This window comes from Melanotaenia boesemani, chromosome 16, assembly GCF_017639745.1.
Source record: "Melanotaenia boesemani isolate fMelBoe1 chromosome 16, fMelBoe1.pri, whole genome shotgun sequence".
Taxonomy (NCBI): domain Eukaryota; kingdom Metazoa; phylum Chordata; class Actinopteri; order Atheriniformes; family Melanotaeniidae; genus Melanotaenia; species Melanotaenia boesemani.
This window is the reverse complement of record NC_055697.1, coordinates 17,452,961-17,474,359: the sequence shown is the minus strand read 5'-3', so window position 1 is coordinate 17,474,359 and position 21,399 is coordinate 17,452,961. Positions and strand designations below refer to the sequence as shown.

The 21,399-nt window shown below is 38.5% G+C and overlaps 1 protein-coding gene and 1 non-coding gene across 3 annotated transcripts; both read right to left on the bottom strand.

The window, feature by feature from the left end:
• Positions 1 to 1,032: 1,032 nt before the first annotated feature.
• Positions 1,033 to 21,206, bottom strand: ccar1 (cell division cycle and apoptosis regulator 1). 2 transcript variants are annotated; one of them, XM_042010973.1, is made up of 26 exons: positions 21,142 to 21,206; positions 18,149 to 18,306; positions 17,768 to 17,943; positions 17,548 to 17,664; positions 17,163 to 17,195; positions 16,692 to 16,888; positions 16,331 to 16,457; positions 15,540 to 15,659; positions 13,911 to 14,103; positions 13,332 to 13,476; positions 13,053 to 13,205; positions 12,734 to 12,959; positions 11,973 to 12,086; positions 11,458 to 11,624; positions 10,477 to 10,687; positions 9,245 to 9,328; positions 8,929 to 9,117; positions 7,966 to 8,157; positions 5,813 to 6,043; positions 5,589 to 5,718; positions 5,287 to 5,375; positions 5,064 to 5,204; positions 3,893 to 4,013; positions 3,601 to 3,783; positions 2,163 to 2,368; positions 1,033 to 2,069 (listed from the first exon to the last, which is right to left on the bottom strand). In XM_042010973.1, the coding sequence occupies exons 2-26, from the start codon at positions 18,258 to 18,260 to the stop codon at positions 1,992 to 1,994; spliced, it is 3,735 nt and encodes a 1,244-aa protein (XP_041866907.1). In that variant the 5' UTR covers positions 18,261 to 18,306; positions 21,142 to 21,206; the 3' UTR covers positions 1,033 to 1,991. The 2 variants fall into 2 exon arrangements, with proteins under 2 accessions (XP_041866907.1, XP_041866909.1); XM_042010975.1 differs by lacking the exon at positions 15,540 to 15,659.
• Positions 11,858 to 11,924, bottom strand: LOC121656178. The gene has a single exon (XR_006013371.1). It is a non-coding gene; the product is annotated as a small nucleolar RNA SNORD98 (small nucleolar RNA).
• Positions 21,207 to 21,399: the final 193 nt, after the last annotated feature.

Below are 21,399 nucleotides of genomic sequence, written 5' to 3'. Positions count from 1 at the left end.
TCGTTGCTCTGCTCTTATAAAATCCTGATTTTATTTTTTTTTAATAATTAATGTATACTTTGTTTATCCCAATTTGGAAATTGTCATGTGTTTGCTTGCTCAAGGGTCCAGAGTTGTTCAGGTCTTATTTTCAGGAACTTGACCAGGTCCTCCAGCACCAAGTCTAACCACTAAGCCACCACTCCCTCTACTACTACATGAAGTATATACATGTCATCTATCACAATTCAGAGGAAAGACATCTGAACAGTGAATTGTTACATTTACAACAATGTCCGACAGCGAAAGTTTGTAGTGACACGATGCCTGGAACAGTCTTTTACAGTCCACAGCTTGTCGGAGGAAATACTTGAAAGAATAACTAAATTTTCCTCTTTGGTATGTATAAGGTTGATCTATTTAAACTTCCGGTAGAACTGCAATCACAGCTCAGCTCATCTGTAATTGTAACTGCAAAAAGGGCAGATCTATAAAACTGAAGCTGGAGTAGATGTTGAAAAGGCAGGTACAGAAAAATGGATGAAGAGATAGATGAACAGAGACTATGATAACTTTCACTTTAGTCTTAAAGTCATCAGTACTGCAGTTTGTAATGGTTCCTCAAATTTCTTTTTGGTATAAATTTGTTTGAGGTGATTAAATAGACCAACCTGGGACTAAAGTCTGATTAGAGTCTTTTTGAAAGCTTCAGTTTGTGCTGCTTGTTCGTTTCATGACAGATTTTCTATTCAGACATAAACACTAGTCCATACACCACAGTTTTAAGCCAGTGAATGTATGAGTTAATATTTAAGCTTTCCCAGCTTTGCAAAGTCAAATTTAGCTTCTTGTCCTTTTACTGCTGTGAACAGCTGTTTCAAAGTCCGAGTTCTAAACTCTGCTGCCATCTGCTGGTGAAAAGTGCAGCAGCACAAATTTACACCAGCTGTCAACATTTTATAACTTAGGTGGAGCCTGTGCTTTCTTTTAACCACAAAGTCTGCTGTGAAACAAACAAAAACTGTTGGGAAAAAACAGACAAAGATTGCACTGTAGTGTTAAAAGAACCACTTTACTCTTGCACGAGACATCCATAAAGTACATTTTTAATAGAAAAATAAAATTGCCTGCTTTCAAGGCCATTAAATGCAATTGTGCCTCTTTTTAAGAACCCAAACCAACACACGCAGTTCAGAAATGGATCTCAAAATATTCATGTTCATTCCTTCAGCTGAACACACATTCATTGAGCTTAACTTTTGGTTCATGTACAGTTTCCTTTTTCAGAAAACCAGAGAAAAGCTCGTTACAGTAAAGACATGAAACACTGCAAGTGGGAGCCCAGTCAGTCTGTGGACACGGTCAGGAGGTGCAGACGGAGAGAAGGTCCGAGAGAGGCAGGAACCATGCATAGCCGTATGTGTGTGAAAAGAAAATGTGCAAACCTGTTAAACCAGTCAACTGGTAGACGCACAAGCTGAATGTTAATGGAACACCGTCATAGTAGACAGCAGAGAGGGATTGTTCATAAAGAAATTAAACCCAAACCAAATGGAAACCATCCCAATCCTTTTCCATCCAAAACTAGTTTCTTTTAAATATAGTTCTTTATGAATTCTCTTGCACATAAATAACATCATTATTGCTCATCAGATAAACAAAATCAACTTAAGTACTACTCACACATACTGGCATTTAAATCCACAACGTGGCACTTTATTAGCCAAAACAAAGCTGAAGAAAAGGCAAAAAGAAATGTTAGCGACAAAATTTAACTCGCTTGGAAAATAAGCGCTTCAACGCTTTGTCATGGTTAAAATTACTCAAAAAAAAAAAAAAAAAAAAAACTCCTGTGAAACAAAAATGAGGGTCAACTACACACAAAGGGTTAATTAAATTATACATGTATTTGGGACACAGTGGGTTCAAATGAAACAGTCAAACTACACGTTGAATGAATATTTACAACTTAAGATCCGTTTTACAGGCCAGCTTCATATGAAAAGTGTTACTCATTCATTAGCGCCATTTGTTTGAGATGTCTGAATGTGATCGCCGGTTCCCTCAACGCCAGACTCATCCACTTGATCCTGAAAAGAAAAAAAAAAAAAATCTGGATTAGTGAGATCGCTTCCTGCCTCTGTGAAAGCTAGACTGTTCTGCTGCTTTTAAACACTTTGCACCTTTTTCAGCACTTCCAGCAGCCCTTTGACGGTAGACATCAAGGAGTTGGCCGTCTTGCTCATCTGCTCATGATAGATGCTCTTCTGCTCCTCCACGACCTTCAGAGTCTCCTCAGTTTGGCTGAGAGTACTTTTCACTTCCTGCAGCTCCTTGGACAGGGATTTGTTGGCTTGCTCCAACTGAGCTTTAACCTTTGCATCTTCCTCTGAAAGGAGACGACACAAAGTCAGATGGATGGTATAAACAAATGTAGGCCAATCATTAAGTCAATGATTGTTGAAAGGAAATGCTGCTCCACAGACACTTTATACTGAACCTTTAATACCAACTGAAAATACAGATTAGCACTGATACCAAGTTATTTTTAGTTTCTATGCCAGAGGTTTGCCGAGATTAGAAAAATACATAACTCAATAGTAATGGAGGCCAAAACAGAGAGAATGTTTAAATTGTCATTACTTTGTAGAAAGTGTTGAGTTTTTAATTTGAAATTACAGATAAATTTTTTACTTTTTTTGTCACAAAAGCCAAATTATGTTGCACATGACTGATTTACAAAAGCAATAAAAGAGTAAAACATCAAAGAGGGTGAATGCTTTTTTATAGGCACAGTATTTCATTAGTAATTACTTCAAAAGGAGACTATGTAGAATAATCTAAAAGTGTTTGATTTGATTAGAGACCTGTCCATACATTAGCTAGTCCCATATTCCTTGAGTAGAAATTAATAACTGCATCAAGACCAACCTTTATTATTTATAAAAGGTGCAGTCTAAGTTTATGTTGACCAGAAATGTTTAACGATCCTAGCTCTCTTACTAAGTGTCAGTGAAATAAGCTGTAATAATGACCTTTAATAACAACCCCGGGTTTCCGTCCTACACAGCAGTCAACTGGATTATAGTAACATGGCTGACTATTTAGTTATGGGCTAGTATATTTAGTCGGATGAGGTCAGAGCATTATCTGAGATAATCAATGTCACAGAATTAAATGTTCTTATCTTGATTAGCTTTAATTGACCCTTATACTTTCTGAATGTTGGTGATGAGATGTGCAGAAGACATGACAGTAAACGCTATTTAAGAAAAAAGTCCTTACTCAAAAATGAAATGAGAAAGAGGAATCTACTATATATATATATATAGAGTTAGAGTGCAAAATCTTTCAGCTAGTGTCCAATCAAAACACAAGAAATAATATCACTTAATCACATTTTACTGTATATCCCAAGCTACAATTGCAAACAATGTGCCAGTCCACATCTCACCAGAGTTAACTGTGGAAAAATACTGGTGAATCAAGTGAGACTGGGGTTTTCTGTAGCAAAACTCAAATTGAGTCAGATCATTGTCCTGTAGGACTACTGACACAGAGTGTAGCTTGCAACTCATGAGAGTGAAAAATAATATCAGAAGAAGCCCAATCTAACCGTACCCATTCTGGCATCCTGCACCATGAGCTTCTGCTCTATCTCCTCTCTCGCCTTCTCACTCTTCTCCAATTTCTGCATCATGCTGCCAATGTCAACCATGGCTCCGTTGTACACGATCAGATTACCAGACTCACTGGCCTCTGACTGAGCGCGAGCTTTTGGAGTAGGAAGCAGTCCTCGATTACCTGACAGAAAAAGAGAGAGGGCAGTTTGCTTCAGCAGACTAATGTCAAGTAGATACAGCTCTGCTTAATTTTATTAAAACACAGAAAGACATGCATCCTGTCAGCTCACCTATTAGGTTTTCTATCTGAGCTTCAGTAAAGGAGGGAGCAGCTTCATCCTTTCCTCTGTCTGTGAGTTTTCGGTAGTAACAAGACTCTCTGACCACTGGTTTGTTCAAAAGCTTTTTTATCTGTAAACAAAAATCAACAACATGACTATTCAGAGTTTAGGCAGAAGTACAAAACATCAGTAGGCAGGCAGCAGGTGAGCCAGTCCAGCACCATATGAATCCTGGACGTAGGGCTGGGCGATATGAACCAAATCTTATATCTCGATATTTTTTACCTGAATCATGATATACGATATATATCTCGATATATTTTTTTTTGTCAAGTAACCAAAAAGACAGTTCTAATTTACAGCCTTCGGTGCCAAATATACTTTTATTAAGGATCAGCAGCACATGTGCATTAAAACAGCTGACTGAAATTACAATATCTTTATATTAAATTAAATGCTACTAAAACAAAATAAATTACTGAAGTGAAAAATGATTACAAGTTTATTGAACACAGAATTAAAATACAAAGAATAGAATTGCAATTCGAGAGACTGTTCAGAGGTCTGAAGAGAATCTGATAAGACACATGCAGGCAGCATCTTTTAAGCAGAATGATCACGTCACAGCACATCATATATCTTGTAAGATAAAAACAAAGACATTGTCTGTTCCTCACACAGGATTAGACACTTCAACAAGCCTAATGAGCTTTTGCATTTATTAAGCACATAAACAACCCCACTGACATTAAGACAGGATGCCCTGCTGGGTCATCCTGAAGGTATCTGGCTAGTATCAGATAAGTCACACAGGTCAGTGTGAACTGCTCTAAGGAATGCATCCACTTTTACGATAGCAACAGGCTACTCAGCATTAATCTCTGTTACCAAGAACTTAAACAATCTGTTTACCTTGAGAGTGATCAGTATAACACAATATTAGAGGGAACATATGAAATTTCCACAACAAAATACTTTTCAATGACAATAACAAAAATACAGCTGTGCAAAATGCAAAAGAAAAGATGCTTTTAACTCAAAACAAGCTATCTCGATATAAGCGATATTCTTTTCTTCTATACTGCATCTGATAAAGTCTCGATATATTGGAAAATCTCGATATATTGCCCAGCCCTGCCTGGACAGAAACGTCAAGATGGCTGCGAGTGTTTGTGCTCACCTGTGCACGAGACAGATGCAGTCCCAGTGTGTACAAGATCTCCTCCAGGTCTCTCTCCAGCAAATAACCACAGTGACTTTGGTCAAAGTAGACAAAAGCCATGAGTAGCTCCTTGTTGTATGTGACCATCTGCTTCTTCTCCTGGTGCAACAATAATCACATTTTTATCAACAACCATGGTTACGCTACATCAATAACAAGCCTATAATAACCAACAGCCAACCTTGTCTTTAGAGGATCTCTCTTTAGATGACTTGCGGTCATCTTTACGGTCTTTTCTGTCTCTGTCGTTGGAGTCATCATCATCTTTGTCTAGGCGATTAAAAAAGAAGAAAAAATTGTGTCAATAGACAGAAAAAAATCCATGACAACAATACATATTAGTCCACTCAAAGTCTCAGAAACTGTGGAAATGTTGTCCATCACAAGTTCAGCGTGGTGCATGGTTTCTCATCACTGACCAAACAAAACAATGCAGTGAGACAAGTTTGGCTGCATTTAAAGAAAGATAAGCATGTGCTATACCTTCATCCTCATCATCATCTACATCTTCAGCCTCCATAGGGTCATATTCTTCAGCATTGGCAGTACTGCCATCATCTTCATTCTCCTCCTCATCTCGAGACTCCTCCTTCTTGATGGTCCTTTCCTCGTACTAGTTTAAAAATACAGGCCACATAATTCAATTAAAAAAAGAAACAATTTACTGAGCAAACAACAAACTAAAGCAAAAAGTTTAAGACACTTGCCTTTCTCTTCTCTTCTTCATCTTCTTTGGTCTTTTTTGCTGCTGGCTCCTCACCCTCTTCTTCTCTTTCCTTTTTTAGGTCACGCTTTTCAGCCTCTTTCTTTTCTGCCTCCTTTTTGGCCTTCTTTTCCTTCTTCTCCTCTTTGGTAGGAAGAGCAGCGAGGGCTTTATATATACGATGGCCAAAGTCTCTCTGTAGCATCTCATTAAACAACTCAGCAAACAGGGAAACCTTCACAGAAAACAAGCAGTTTATTTATAACGGTGGACAGTAAACACAGAATATTTCAAGAAAGATGAACAACACAGTATTTTTTGTGGAGTTCAGTGGAAGTCCAACATGCCTGATATGCAAGGAAAAAGTTGCAGTTTTCAAGGAATACAATCTTAAACGCCATTACTCAACTAAACATGGGTGGCAGTATGAGAAATACGAGGGAGACGAGAGAAATAAAAGAGCGACACAGCTACACTAAGGAATAACTTCTCAGCAAAGTTTTTTCCATAAGGCCAAGACGGATGCTGATGCTGTCGTTGAAGCAAGTTGTGGTAGGTGAATCAAAGCAGGAAAGCTGTTCGCTTCCTGAAAAATGGTATGCTGCAAGTTGCTGATATCTTATGTCCAGACAAGAGAAAGTTGTTCAATAACATCTCTTTATCTGCAAACGTGGTGGCCGAGCACATTAGCCACGTATCAAGTGACATTTATGAGCAGTTAGTGACAAAGCACAAACTTTTACTGCATACTCTGTGGCTCTTGATGAGAGGACATACACAGGACAGTGCTCAGCTAGCCATTTTTATAAGGGGTATCAATGAGCAGTTGGAAGTAACAGAGGAGTTACTGAGTTTGTGTCTGAAGCATGGGCGCTCTACAGCCATGGATATACTTCGGCGGCTGTGTGAAGTGCCGGAGCGCACAGGTTTGCCATGGAACAGACGGGTCGTATCACCACTGATGACCCCATGCATGACCGGTAAAACACACGGGCTGGTACAAAGGAAGTTGGAAGAGGAAAATGCCGATCCAGCGGTTGTTTTGCACTGCATCATACACCAACAGGCACTGTGCAGCAAACGTCTGAAATATGAACATGTCATGTCTGTGTTGAGTGGGGATGTCTGCTATTAATAACCTGCTTCAGGAGTTTGATCAGCGATTTGCTGACTTTAAGACACACCATGACACTTTCTAGCTGTATGCAGACCCCTTCTCAGCTGCTGTAGACAGCATCTCACGTGTGTTGCAAATGGAACTTACTGACTTGCAATGCAACAGCCTGCTCAAGACTAAGTTCACAGAGGCACAGGGAAAAGTAGACACGACTACACAATTTCTGCAGGAATTGTCTCCATCCTTCCCAGAATTGTCTAAAGTGTTTAGTTGTGTGATGTATCTTTTTGCAAGCACATATCTCTGTGAGAAGCTTTTCTCCACTATGAACTTGAATGAATGCAAGTGCAGGTCCAGGCTGACTGATAACAATCTTGAAGCTGTGTGTAGGGTTTCAACTGTGCTACATGTGAGCACAGGGATTATTTTTTCTTTTCTTTTTGCCAACTTATCCATTTTTATTTAATGTAAAAGCAAGGAAAAATCAGCTACACTAAATGTTCAGTACAACTACACACATTAATAAATAGACTACTGTTTGCATTTGATTTTGTTAAAGAATGTGTGAATGGTTACTAATTAAAAAAAAAAAAAAAATGTTTGGAAATACTGCAATGTTATTTTCATGAATATTAACGTGGCCCTCCTATCACATGATGATATCATCAGTGGCCCTTGAGCAATTTGACTTTGACACCCCTGTTGTACATCGTTTAGACTGGTGCACATGTCAGAGCTCGGCTAACAACTTAGTTACTTTGGCATTATATTTAGCGAGTTTTCAGACCCTCTCTAGCTAAAGAAACTGACTAGCAACGTTTTCTGGTGTTACTGGGGACTTTTGGAGACTGACATGAAAGCACACACAGTTTACTTCTTTTCAGTGAGCCGTGAGTGTCGCCGCAGGCCCCTCCCCGTCCAAACGTGAAACACTGATTATATATATATATATATATATATATATATATATATACACCAAAAAACACTACTATACTAAGCTGTAGAGCTTTACTGTAACAAATAAGAGGAGGAATTCTCACTTCAAAAGAGTGTTCCTTGTTATCTTCCAGTCTGTAGTCCAGTAGCACACTCAGAGACATGACACTGCAATCAAATTTGCCATTCTTAGCAGCCCAGTTGGGATGTACGAGGATGGTGGGTTCATCAGGGAGGATGTAGCGTCTTTCTCTCCGTTGACGCTCAATCTCCTCCTGTCTCTTCCTTTCCTCTTCCTAACAGAGAAGATAACATCAGACAGAATTCAAGAGCATTATTATCTGAAAAGGCTTTGCAGTTTTAAAAGGCTGTTGACACTGAGGTGCATAATCTTCACTTACTGTTGAGCAAAAATATTAAAGCCATTTACGCAATGTGACCATTTCCTGATCTGCAGTGCAGCTGATGGTAGCTACTCAACTCAAATCAGCTTTACTGTCATTCAACCATTGACATGGTAGTAAAACACAGAGTTAATCTGGTCTTGGCATATGTAGCTTAAATGACAGTAATCAAAAAATGGCACTGGAATATGTCATCTTTGTGTCTGCATGAACACTCTACAAGAATTTGCAATATGCAATCTTATGAATTTGAAGTGTATCTTAATATCACTGCAGAATGATCGTAACTACATATTGAGTTGGTAATAAATGCTTTTGTTGCTGTACAGTGCAATAAAGCTACTGGTGGTAAGAAGCCTTATTTTAATTTCATACAACCACAGTACTCTTGCCGTCATAATATGAATTGCTATGACATGTAAGAAGCATGACTGAGATCTTATGTGCCAGCTTAGCATGGAGGTCTTAGTAAAGTTTGTAACAATAAACAATTTGTCATTAACTTATCAAATATTCATTATAGGTCAAGGTGCATAATTGCAAGGTCCCTCTGGGGTAAATTAAGTATTTTTCATTCATAATTATTACTTTACCTGTATAAAAACTACTGGATGGTACAGGCAAAACATTATTTATGGATAAATATATACATTTTCTCCATACCTCTTTGTCATCTTCAGCTCGAGGGGGCTCCTCTTCCTCTGTAACTTTGCTCTCTGTTTTTTCAGGTTCCTTGGACTCCTCCACCTGCTCCTCCACCTTCAGCTGCTTTGTGAGGCGAGCAATCAGTTGTGACTTTAAACCCTTGGAGCTTAGAGATCGACAATCAAGCTCTTTGCGCAGGTCATTAACCTACGGGGGCAGAAAACATGGAACTGCATCTTATCTGTATCACAACATTTAGGCAAACTTTAAAAACCTTTTCTCATCGTCTCTTTTGTACCTCCTATAGTAAGCTGCCTTTTATCTTAAAACTTACCTTCATTGATTTCGGGTCAAGTTTAGTCCAGTGAGTGGGAGTACTAACATCCTTCGACTCGTCATCATCCTTTTCCTCTTCCTCCTTGATAGAAAATCATTAAGATATAGATAGGCAGAAGGAGAAAAAGAGGTGGGATAGCAAACAGTCAGCAAACTATTTGTGGTCTTTGTGAGTTTTAAAGCTGATCCGTGCAAGAAGCAAGGTCTCATGTGTCTTTCATAGTCTTGTCCTAGTGAGCTTGACTGTGTTTAAGTCCACAGCTACTGAAGCGTACACAGGGAAGCTCTCTAGCTATTATTAAATAAAAATAAAATAAATAAAATAAACAACAGAAACGACCCCCCAGCTGCCAATCAATCAATCTGTGGAACACAAAAAAGGTAAAAATCAATGAGAGGTGTGTCCAAAAGGTGTGTAGGTACATCAGGTGAACTGAGGCTGGCCTCCAAACGGAATGAGGATAGGGTGGCCCTACCATGCTCTATGACTGGGGTATTTGTGAGTTTTGTACACCTACATCAGATAGGAGCCATCTGTCCAACCAACTGCCCTGGAAAAACCAAATTCTACACATAGTCCAAATGAGAGTGTAGAATCCAACAACAAGAACAGACAAAAAGCAGGACTTTGGGGAGATTCTCTTGTCGTTGTCAGACAGTATTAAATTGTTGTAAAAAAAAAAATCATATAAAAATACACATTTCTACAGCAAACATCATTGCAACTGACTCCACAGATTCCAGAGCATTTCAAAGTCCAGTGTTAGTTTGACCACCGGCTCAAATTTGAGATTCAAACAATTTGCAAATTATAAGCAAATTCTGCAGATTTTGCTTAGGATGATGCAAGTAAAAAAAAAACGCCTGAATTAAAACAAATCATTAGTTTTTTGAGGAACTGGAAGCTGTTTCACCATTTGCGAATGGGGTCTAACACAACACAACCTAGTCTCACTGCTTCCACTGTATGTGTCTGCTGGATGTGAGGGAAGGTGGAGGTGCTGATGGAGGAATGGAGGAGTTGGAGCAAAGGAGAAGGGGACAAGTGGTTGAGTAAACAGAAGCCTAGGTGGGGTCTGGTGGAACATTAATATGCCTATGTTTGTGTGTGCGTAAGTGTGAAAGGTAAGGTGTGCTTGGTGTCTGTTGTGTATCTGGAATTTGTTTTGTAATTCCTGTGCCTTCCTGTGAGAAGCGGAAATGAGAAGAGAGGGATTAGCGGTTCAGTGCCTGTTCTCCATCCGCCTCCTTTCGCTCGGCCGACAGCTTCTCAGCCAGCTGCTCCCGGAGTCGCCGTGACAGCACCTCCCACTCTGAGCGGGTAGGAAGACAATGCCAAACATCCGGAAGAAACAAAACCACTGTCTCCACATGAGCAGGGACTGTCCGCCCCTTGTGTGTCTCCTCCGGCCGATGATAGCGAATCTCTGCAAAACGATACCTGTCGCAAAGGAAGAGGGTGCATTGGAAAGAAACATTCTGGTCAGGGCACAGTATAAAAGGCAAGCCTTGCTAGGGCGAGCCTTCTACAGCTACTCCCTCCCATCAGGTTACTGAATGATTGCACACATCATTACAGTGACCCTGCTCCCACACAACACACAGCATAGACAAATGGACCCAGTCTGCAGCTCTCCAAGTGTTGTCACAGGTTACGCCAGCCATTTTGAGGAAGTTGACAGACAATCACAGAAAAAATAAATAAATAAATAAATAAAATCAAACCCCAAAATACATCCCCATTATAAGCTTCAGCCAATTATGGATGAGAGTTCTGCATTTAACCTAGGATTCACTTAATGCACTACATTAGAGTTGTGCAAAGAGAGACAGAATCAACAGGACAGTGAAAGCCAGTTAAATATATAAGATATTTAACAAAGAATAAATAAAATTAAACAAACAAAACAAACAAACAAAAAAAAGAAAGTAATGGCAGGGTCTTCTGGTCCAGGCTACTGCGTCCAGCCACCAAGTCCATGCGTTTGGTTTTTCATCACAATGAAATGTGTGTACATGAGTGTCACAGAGAGAGCCAAGACAACAACACACAAAAGGCAGAACAGTGAACAACACAACAAATAGTAAACAACAGACTGCAAATTAACACCAGAATAATTATTAATATAAAAAGGGACACCAATGTCACCAGCAGAGATTTAGTATTGAGGTAGTATTAAAAAAATTGCTGATGAGAGTAGTAAAGCTTACCACTGAGTGCACAGACTAAGGTCTATGCCTGTGAGTGCCCTGCAACAGCGTATGGCTGTCTTAATAAGGACTGATGGATCCTTCTCTGGGTCAGCTCCATCCAGAGAGGGAGACCAGTGACCACCAATGGCCATGGCCTCATCTTTACCCCTCATGCCCACCAAAAACTGGATGAGAAAGAGAGATGGGGGGAAAAAGCACCAGAGTATAGGTTAGATGGAAATGGGGTAGACAATATGGATAGAGGGGTTTAGATGGTGAAAAAGAACCAAAAAGGAGAAGAGAGAAAACAGAAAGGCAAAAAAAGGTAAGCAGGAAGTAAAAAATAATCATACATCTGAGGATAACCAACCAAACACACGAATACAAAGGTCACTAGGAATATTTACACTATGAAGCCAACATCAGTCATAATTTTTCCACATTGTGAGAACTCAGCAATGGAATAGGATTATCACATCACTGTCAGCTCCTTTGCACTTACACTGTAAAAACACACATGGGGCTCCACATACCTTGATAAGTCTAGCAGGATGTTGGAAGGAGTCCCTGACTTCCTGGGGATCCTCTGCCAGAGCACATGACTTGTGATAGAGTTCCTCTATACTGGGGTTAGCAAGCAGCATTACCTGAACCAAAAAGAACAATTATTTAAAGTTAAGCTCTTTTATAAACATCACGGAATGAGCATTTTTATTGTTTGCAGTGAGTTGGCAGGGAACTATTTCAGTTTCAAGCTCAGTTTCAGAAAACCCTGGGGTTTTAGGCTGGCCACATGGTTCCATCGACTGTTGGGGCTTTGCAGACATACATTTAGTCAAAGTCATACAAACTTTTGGTTTGGCTGTGGCAAGCATCCCATACATGGACATGTAATCCATCTACAGTGAATTGTACATGTGTGAATAACAGTGTTTCACCTGCAAAATCCCCTCAAAAACAGGCATCTATGTTGTTCTTCTGAAGGGATTTGATCCAGGCACATTCTTTACCAAATCTGGCCAATGAGTATCTTTGCATAGTAAAGCATAGTTTATAGCGAAAGTTGCCAAAGGAAGAGCCAATTATGCACATCTCAAAAATCTCAAGTTACTAGTTAGTTACAAGAACGACTGGCTAGTAGTTGCAAGAATACAGTTTTAGCTCCATTCTGGCAGCATTAACATAATGGTTGTAGTTTGAAAATATATATATTTTTTTTTAACAATTCTGATGAAAACCCATTTCCTTCTTCCTTTAAATGAAATGTCAGCATCTTTACCAAAAACAGTCATACCTTTGCACTGTAGGTGTGATTAACATCAGGAGGGTCCAGCACGGCTGTGTTTTTGATAAAAGGATCCACCTCTTTATGCAAGATGTGAAAGTTGCAAGCATTACTAAAATGGAACGGTCGAGAAAGAGGAAAAGCATCCACCCAGGTGAAGACTGCATTAAAGAAGTCACTGGGAATGTAGAGACTCTGATAGCGCCTTCTCAGCTCCATCAAGTCACAGCTGGAGCTGGTGAATACAAAAGGGACAGTTAACACCTCAGCAAACAAAGTGTTGACCCATTTTCATCTGAGAATAATTTTAAAAGGAAAACATATTTACCCATCCAAGCTGAACTTGGAAAACTGGACAGTGTAGCGGGGAACCACCCTGCGAGGCCTTCTCGGGGAGCGTTCGCGTCTGGGTGACCGGTCTCGGGAACGTTTACGGGTGGGTGAGCGTTCCCTGGATCGCCTGCGCTCACGGTCTCTGTCTCTGTTAAAGAATTACATGTAAACAGGTCAATAACAAGTGCATTTCAGTATGAGAGGACAACATATATGTTTAAGTGGGTAATATACAAGTTACAAATCAAATCATTGAAGGTGACCAGCATCTCACCTGCGCTCTTCTTTTGATCGGAGGATGAGCTCCGGACCTCGATCATTGCGGGTGGGGAAACGAGGTGGCGGTTCGATTCGTCGTACAGGCTGTGGCTGTGGCATCATTCTCACTGGAGGCTGAAGAAGACCACCAGGAAACACATCTACAGAAAAATAACATGCATAACGTTCTTGTTAAATATTTATACACAGGGATGTTCCATTGTGTAATTAACAAGGTGCAAAAACAGCGGTGTCAGCCCCTGACAGAAATACATGATGACCAAATCAAGTCTTGACTACATGTGAATCCTGACATTGTTTCAGTTTAAATGAATGTTATAAAATAAAAGTATAGTCTGGTAGAGTCATTGTATTCAGGGTCAACACCAGTGTGGTCACTACTGAGCTGACACTTCAAAGAATATTCTGTTTTTTTTTACTATAAAGGTGTTGAACTTTATTATTGTAAAATATGAATTTCTGTTGAATACAATCTTCATTCTTTTAGATGTTTAGAAAACATACGAAGAAGCATTTAGAGACATAACTGTCCATTTTACATCTAAAAAAGCTCAACAGTGTGTCATAACTTTACCTTTGGGTGGAGGCTGCGGAAGCAGAGGCTGAGGAGGGTTTTGGAGGAGCGGGGCCAGAGAGGCAGCAGAAAGCTGGGCCTGCAGGAGGGAAGGAGGGGGTGCCTGGGCCGGAACACTGAATGTGGTTGGGGGAGGTAAAGACTGCAGCATGGTTGGGGCTGCCTTCATCATATTGGGAGCTTGGGGCTGACTCTTAAGGAAAAATACAATAAAATAAATGAATAAAATAAATAAACAGATTATAGGCAGATCCAAAACAATTGTTAGCAATAACTGCACAACACATAAGACATTTAAATAGATCAAATCTTGGTCATGGCTGCTTGAAAGAAAGAGGCTGGGAAAACATCTGAATGTGTGCTTGAATCAAGAATAGTAAAAATTTCATTAGTTTTTCCTAACAGTTGTCCTAAAAGAAGAAAATTCTATGCAGGTTCTGACCTGTATGAAGCAGGAAAAATGTTTTAAAGAGAAACTGAATCTTTTACATTTTTGTAGTATTTTTTTTTTCAAACACATTTTAGATTATAGAGTTCCTTTTTTGATAACAAAAGATGGTTACAGTAAATTATTAAATTAACTTTAGCTAGAAATTGTTCACTCCATGTTTTTACACCAGACCTTTAACATAATTTAATAAGTAAACATATATGTCTTGACAACGCCGCAATTGGTAATTTGGAGAGCTCATTTCACAACAAAAGTCAAAAGACAATGCCCGACTTAGGTTTGATTTCTACTCTATACACTTTTGCAGAGGAACATTAAGATACATAATTGTTCGTTTTTATCCTAAAGAAGTCCAGGAGTGTGCCAAAAATTCATGTGTAACTCTTTCTGTAAAGAGTTCTAGACTAAAACAGACTACATCCATCTGCAGCAGAATATGAAGCCGACAGTCAAGTAAAACCAGTTCTGCTGCATCAACTGAATGCACAGCTCCAACTACAAAAATCCTCATAAAAACCACACTTCTTGCTTCTTGATAAAATACCAATTCAGCTTGTGAAATACTGGTTTGTGTGGTTTCAGAATAAATACTGAACCATCAAAATTCCTAAAATACACACAGGTGCTCAACACCACAGTTTCAACAACTAGCTGAAAAGAAATTATATATATATATATATACTATTTTTTAAATCACTTTTTTATAGATATTTTTAAAAGGACATTTTTGATTCAAAGCAGCTCTTCTGGAGTCTCTGCCTTCTGCAATGTTTCCTGTAAAAAGATGCACTGATTTAACAATGAGTGAGAAAACACATCTGGAACAAAAGTCACAGCTGAGGTAATATAAGTTTGTTTTCAAACACACAACCATCTACCACAAACAGAAAAATCTATATATATAATTCTGCAATAAACATAGTCTCTCTGTAAGACAAATTAGAAAAATGGCAATAAAGTTTGTGGTTACACATTACGTGACTAGAAAAATGCTGCTCGTCCTTTTGGCCACAACAACAAACTAAACATTAAGCAAAAACTGCAGTTAGGAAAAAAATTAAATCATGTTGTTATTCAACATGAACAAGTAGGCCACAAACATCAGAAAACTGAAACAAAATTCTAAATAAAAACTGAAGGGGGACCATAAAGTGTATGATTCAGGACTCGGGGGTTACATTTTGTCTGTTGTCCGCAGTGGAGTGCATGTCTGTGTAGCGCAGCTGCATCCCTGGCTCATTGTAAAGGCTGCCGAGCTGTGGGGAAGCTTGAGGTAAAGGCTGAGGCTGCTGCTGATGCTAGGAGGGATTGAGAACACAATAATCAAAGTCAGAGAGACAAAAAGAATATGATGAAATATGTAAGAAAAAAAAAAGACTCAAATATATCAGAACTCTCCCCAGAGTGTGTAAAGCCTCCCAGATTTAAACAAGCCTGGAAAATCCCACTTGGATATTCAGAATTAAATACATGTGTTTCATTATCCCAAAACAAATCAGGTTGTAAAGCAAAGTTGGAAAATTTTCCATGTTTACTTTTAAATATGGCCCAAAAAACTGAAGCAAACAGCTACCCATAGAGGATAAAGTACCCAGACCAGTGTCAAATGATAAGAGGCTTATGCCCATGTTTTAACATTTACATATATAATCTTTAGTTCATTTGTGCAACAGTGAGACATGCAAATGCAAAAAAAGTATTGTTAAAATAAGTACTGGATTAATCAATCATTTCTGAATACAACGCTATATCAAGTTTGCATTTTCACCTTTTAGCACCAGACAAGCCGATTTTTCAAACATGGAAAAAAATAATTGCAATATAAACTGAAATTTCTGAGTCTGTTTATAATCATATAAGAAATTATAAAAAAAAATACAATAAATCAGACTTCCCCAAATTTTATTACCAAGTGTAAATGTATTAAAACTCGCCAAAGTAAACAAATTCAACCTCTGAATGTTCTCACCGACTGATTTGCTAGCTGAGGTAAAGTCTGGATTCGCTGAGCGTTCCACTTGAAGGGCATATTCGGGTTGTACACAGCTTCCACTAGGACCCTGTCACCCACCTGGGGAGTCTTCCCCTTTACAGCACTATGAAAAGTTTAACAAAGCATAAAATCCATCAGTATGTCATATCATGTTCATTTCAAACTGAATGAAACATATTGTACATGTATTATTCTGCGCAGGGTGCTAAATAATTGCCTGTGACATATTAAAGGCAATATAAGCCAATAGTTAATGTATTTACAACATTAAGAGCATTAAAATTTCATTTCATAAAGCGATATATGCTGAAAGATGCTGAGGACTATTGTTGTTCACCTTAGTTGAAAGAAGACATCTTCATCTACAAAGCCAAATGTATCATGCAGCTTATTGACGACACCCGTGAAGACTCGTTGCTTCTGTGGCTGTGTCTGCTGTTGGTGGCTTGAACGCGGTGTTGGATATGACACGGTTATCTGTGCCGTCTGCTGCGGGTTTGACAAGCTCAGGCTTGTGGGCAAGGCGACGGGGGGCTGAGGGTCAGATAGAGAGATTATAAAACTGCAATCCTATGGATTCCCTGCTTACATGTTGGAACAAAATCAGTAAACAAAGAAATCATAATGCAAAAAAATGGAAAGAAAGACATCCTGGCCAACTTCTCCGACAGCCTTGTCTTGTATAAATAAACACAAAAAAGCTTTATAAACAAGTAGAATCAATAGTGTAAAAATGATTTGATCTACAGGATTGATCTCAGAGTGTATGCTGTGTGGATATTTTTTCTTCCATGTTTATGTACATTACCTGAGAGATCAGTGCCTGTTGAGGCTGAGGAAGCTGTGAAATAAGAGGGGAAAATGCCAAGAGTGATTATTTGGTTCACTTAATACAATAGAGAATTGCATGCTGCTGATTATGTACGCAGTTTAAATTAACTTGGACAATAATTTAAAAAAAAACATCTTGAGGACTTAAGTATGAGAAACATGTTGATTAAAAAAGTACAAGAGTAAAACTTAAACTTAATCAATATACTGCTCAGAGAAACCAAACCAAGAAAGTACAGTAAAACATCTGAATATAAGCACAATGCCAGTGAAAATCTAAAATCTTAAACACATTTTTTAACATTAGAATGAATATGTGCTTATCTAAAACCAAAAGTGTGACACAAATGCCAGCTGTTCACCTGATGAGGTACATTGTACAGCTGCTGTTGTGGGGGCTGTTGGGGAGGCTGCTGCTGTTGCTGTTGTTGTTGCTGTTGCTGCTGCTGATACTGCTGGAGTGCCGTATTGATCTGAGACTATGAACATTAAAGAGAACAAACAAGTTTCAGCTGTTACACATGGCTAGGATATGGCGTGCAGATTGCTGTCTGTGCTTAGGACAACTTCAAGGTCACTGACCTGCTGTAGTGCTGCTGCAGCAGCTGCTGCAGCTTGCTGCTGCAAAGCAGCAGTTTGCTGAGACAGCTGATAGTTTGCTGCAGACTGGTTGCTGAGAGAGGCTGCTGCCAAGGCTGACTGCTGAGGGTAAACAGAGGGAGATGCTCCCAGAAGAGATGGCTGCTGCACCCCAAGAGCTGAAAGGGAAAAAAAGAGTAAAGTAACAGATTTAGTACATGCAGAAAAATATTGTGAAAAAATGTTGCATGGAATAAGAAAGTTGAGATTACATAACTCTTAATAACTGCCAAAGAACAAAGGTACAGGATTTTCTTTATATTATCTAGCTACGAGCAAAAGAGGAAATTAAACAGCTTGGATCATCTGGTTTGCTATACTCACAGTGAAGGCTGTTAAGGTCAAGCGACTGTCCTGAGTGACCTGGCTGAGATACTGCTGTGGGAGCAAATTGAGTCGCCCATGGCGGATTCTTCTGTCCCCCGAACTGGGCCATGACTCATTCAGGTTAAAGGCAGTCTCTCACCAGGCCAATGCTGTTACTAGAAACATAAACAAATCAAACCAAAATTAAAATTGTCCAATTCTGTGAACCCAACTGACTGTACCAACAAACCATATAGGACTGCAATGACGACTCCTCTCCGTCTCCTGTTGACAGCTGATGGTGATCATCTCATCGGCTTTTCTGTCACTAGTACCATCTTGTAGTGTTTGTTTATCATTCAGGTGAGGAGGAATTAGGGCTGGGCAGTATATAGAGATTTTCAAATATATCATATGTATTTTGTTGTGGAAATTTCATATATTCCCTCTAATATTGTGTTATACTGATCACTCTCAAGGTAAACAGATTGTTTAAGTTCTTGGTAACAGAGATTAATGCTGAGTAGCCTGTTGCTATCGTAAAAGTGGATGCATTCCTTAGAGCAGTTCACACTGACCTGTGTGACTTATCTGATACTAGCCAGATACCTTCAGGATGACCCAGCAGGGCATCCTGTCTTAATGTCAATGGGGTTGTTTATGTGCTTAATAAATGCAAAAGCTCATTAGGCTTGTTGAAGTGTCTAATCCTGTGTGAGGAACAGACAATGTCTTTGTTTTTATCTTACAAGATATATGATGTGCTGTGACGTGATCATTCTGCTTAAAAGATGCTGCCTGCATGTGTCTTATCAGATTCTCTTCAGACCTCTGAACAGTCTCTCGAATTGCAATTCTATTCTTTGTATTTTAATTCTGTGTTCAATAAACTTGTAATCATTTTTCACTTCAGTAATTTATTTTGTTTTAGTAGCATTTAATTTAATATAAAGATATTGTAATTTCAGTCAGCTGTTTTAATGCACATGTGCTGCTGATCCTTAATAAAAGTATATTTGGCACTGAAGGCTGTAAATTAGAACTGTCTTTTTGGTTACTTGACAAAAAAAAAAAGAAACATATACACATATATATATACACATATATATATATATATATATATACACATATATATATATATATATATATACATATATATATATATATATATATATATATATATATATATATATATATATATATATATATATATATATACACACATATATATATATATATATATATATATATATATATATATATATATATATATATATATAGAGAGAGAGAGAGAGAGAGAGAGAGAGAGAGAGAGAGAGAGAGAGAGAGAGAGAGAGTATATTGTGATACAAGTAAAAAATATCGAGATATAAGATTTGGTTCATATCGCCCAGCCCAGCAATCTAGCGGTTCATGGTTCACACCGGCACACATTTACTCAAAAATATTGTTATTGGCAGGACCTTCTCAAACAGAGTAGTTGACAAGTGGTAGAAAGGATTTATACTTCAGCTAGGCAGGGACGGGTCTGGAAAAGTTCTGAAAGGGGGCCAGGCAGGAGCACTGGCCAAAAAAAGAGGGGGCAGAAATGAGACCTGTGTGATTTTAGCAAGATCATCTGGTGGTTTTATGACAAATATTATCACCATGTGATAATGTGTAGATGGTTGGTGAGATGATGATGTATGAATTCAGCATTATGATCTAGAACATGGTAGAGATGATGCAAAACAACATATGGATGTACATTATATGCTGCATTTACTGACCCTTGGACATCTGATGTTTACCCAAGGGAAGGTCTGAAAACACTAAATATTTGTAAGAATTGGCTTGTAGTAAAAGCAGGTAAATTTAGCAAATAGTAATTAGTCAAGATTAATCTGTAAGCTTTGATTAATCTGATTAAAAATTTTAATCATTTAACAGCCCTAAGATAGATAGATAGGTCTTTAATGAGACAAATTAGAATATTGCCATGCAACTTGAGAGGGGTTATTGTTTAATTTAATATAAAATGTTGCTGTTTTCCCTGTCAGTATACCAGTAGTGCTTAACCTATTTTCATTTATTTCTAATAAGAAAAATATTACCAACAATAAAGCACATTTAGAACGCTGTGCCTGGGGGGTTTCCATCATCGATTCTACCTGATGTTTGTGATATTGAAAACGAGTTGCATATAATTTAATTTCGCACTAATGTAGACAGGAAAAATAAATGTTTTGTGTCGTACATTCTTCTGATAGCTTATTTCTCACATGGCTATGCACAAGCAACATAAATCTGAAAAAGATGAGCCATGAGCCAAAATACGAGAAGATCGAACACCCCAAGTTCATTCCGTTATCTGACAGCAATTTGACGCCATAAAGTCAATATTAAAGTATAAATAAAGTAACTGGATCAGTATTTCAACAAGGAAAATACAGATTTGTAAACCCGGTCTAATTTTTAAGTTTTTTTTGTTTACAGGGATCCACAGATAACCAACTGCCGATACAGCAGCTACCTCGACGGCCAGCCTGGCTAACATTAGCCCCTTAGCCAGCTCACATTTTAAATTTGAGCTGCAACCCAATATCAGTTTTGCGGTTAACAGCAGCTAACTGAACTTTTTATGGTACGATATTATGGCTTCGTCAGCGTTACTTGAATACGCGCTTTTATTAATTTATTTTGCATTTCCAAATATATTAAACCGTTGCACTCCTGCTGACAAACAGACGTAAAGGTGGCTAACGCTTAGCGTTTTTTTGTTTTTTTAAAAATCGTTAGCTTTGTTGCCAGATTAGCCTCGTGCTAGTTTGATATTGAAAGCGAGGCCTGAGTACACGTCCGTGGCTTCAGCAGTTAGCAGTGAATGGCCATGGTAAAAAGTCTGATACCTATGCATTCACAAAAGGCAGTATCTTCTTTTTATACTGCTTTAATTGCATATCAAGTTTATAGCAAATACTTTTCATACAGTCGTATTAAGGTTTATTTAGAACATTGTCAACACTGCTTACCTCTGTCTCCGTACACGGGCCTGTTGTAGATGTGAGATGCGCATGCGCGTGATGGTAAACCCAATCCATGCGGTCACGTAAATCTTTGTTCACTGACCCCAGTTTTGATGCAGTGTTGTCTGTCAATAGAATTGACTAAATAGAAATAGATGACATTAACAGTTTAAAGAATCAGTAGCACAGATAGCTATCTTTTGATATTACTGCCCTTAGATAAATAAACTTTAAAAGCTTATCAAAATAATTTTTGATATTTTC

Bases quoted from the DNA above. Each gene is read 5' to 3' on its own strand.
- ccar1 (XM_042010973.1), bottom strand. From the start codon at position 18,260: ATGGCCCAGTTCGGGGGACAGAAGAATCCGCCATGGGCGACTCAATTT. The intron at 17,944-18,148 runs GTGAGTATAGCA...TTTCCCTTTCAG, and splicing joins TGACCTTAACAGCCTTCACT to CTCTTGGGGTGCAGCAGCCA. The intron at 6,044-7,965 runs GTGAGAATTCCT...TTTTCTGTGAAG, and splicing joins ACAAGGAACACTCTTTTGAA to GTTTCCCTGTTTGCTGAGTT.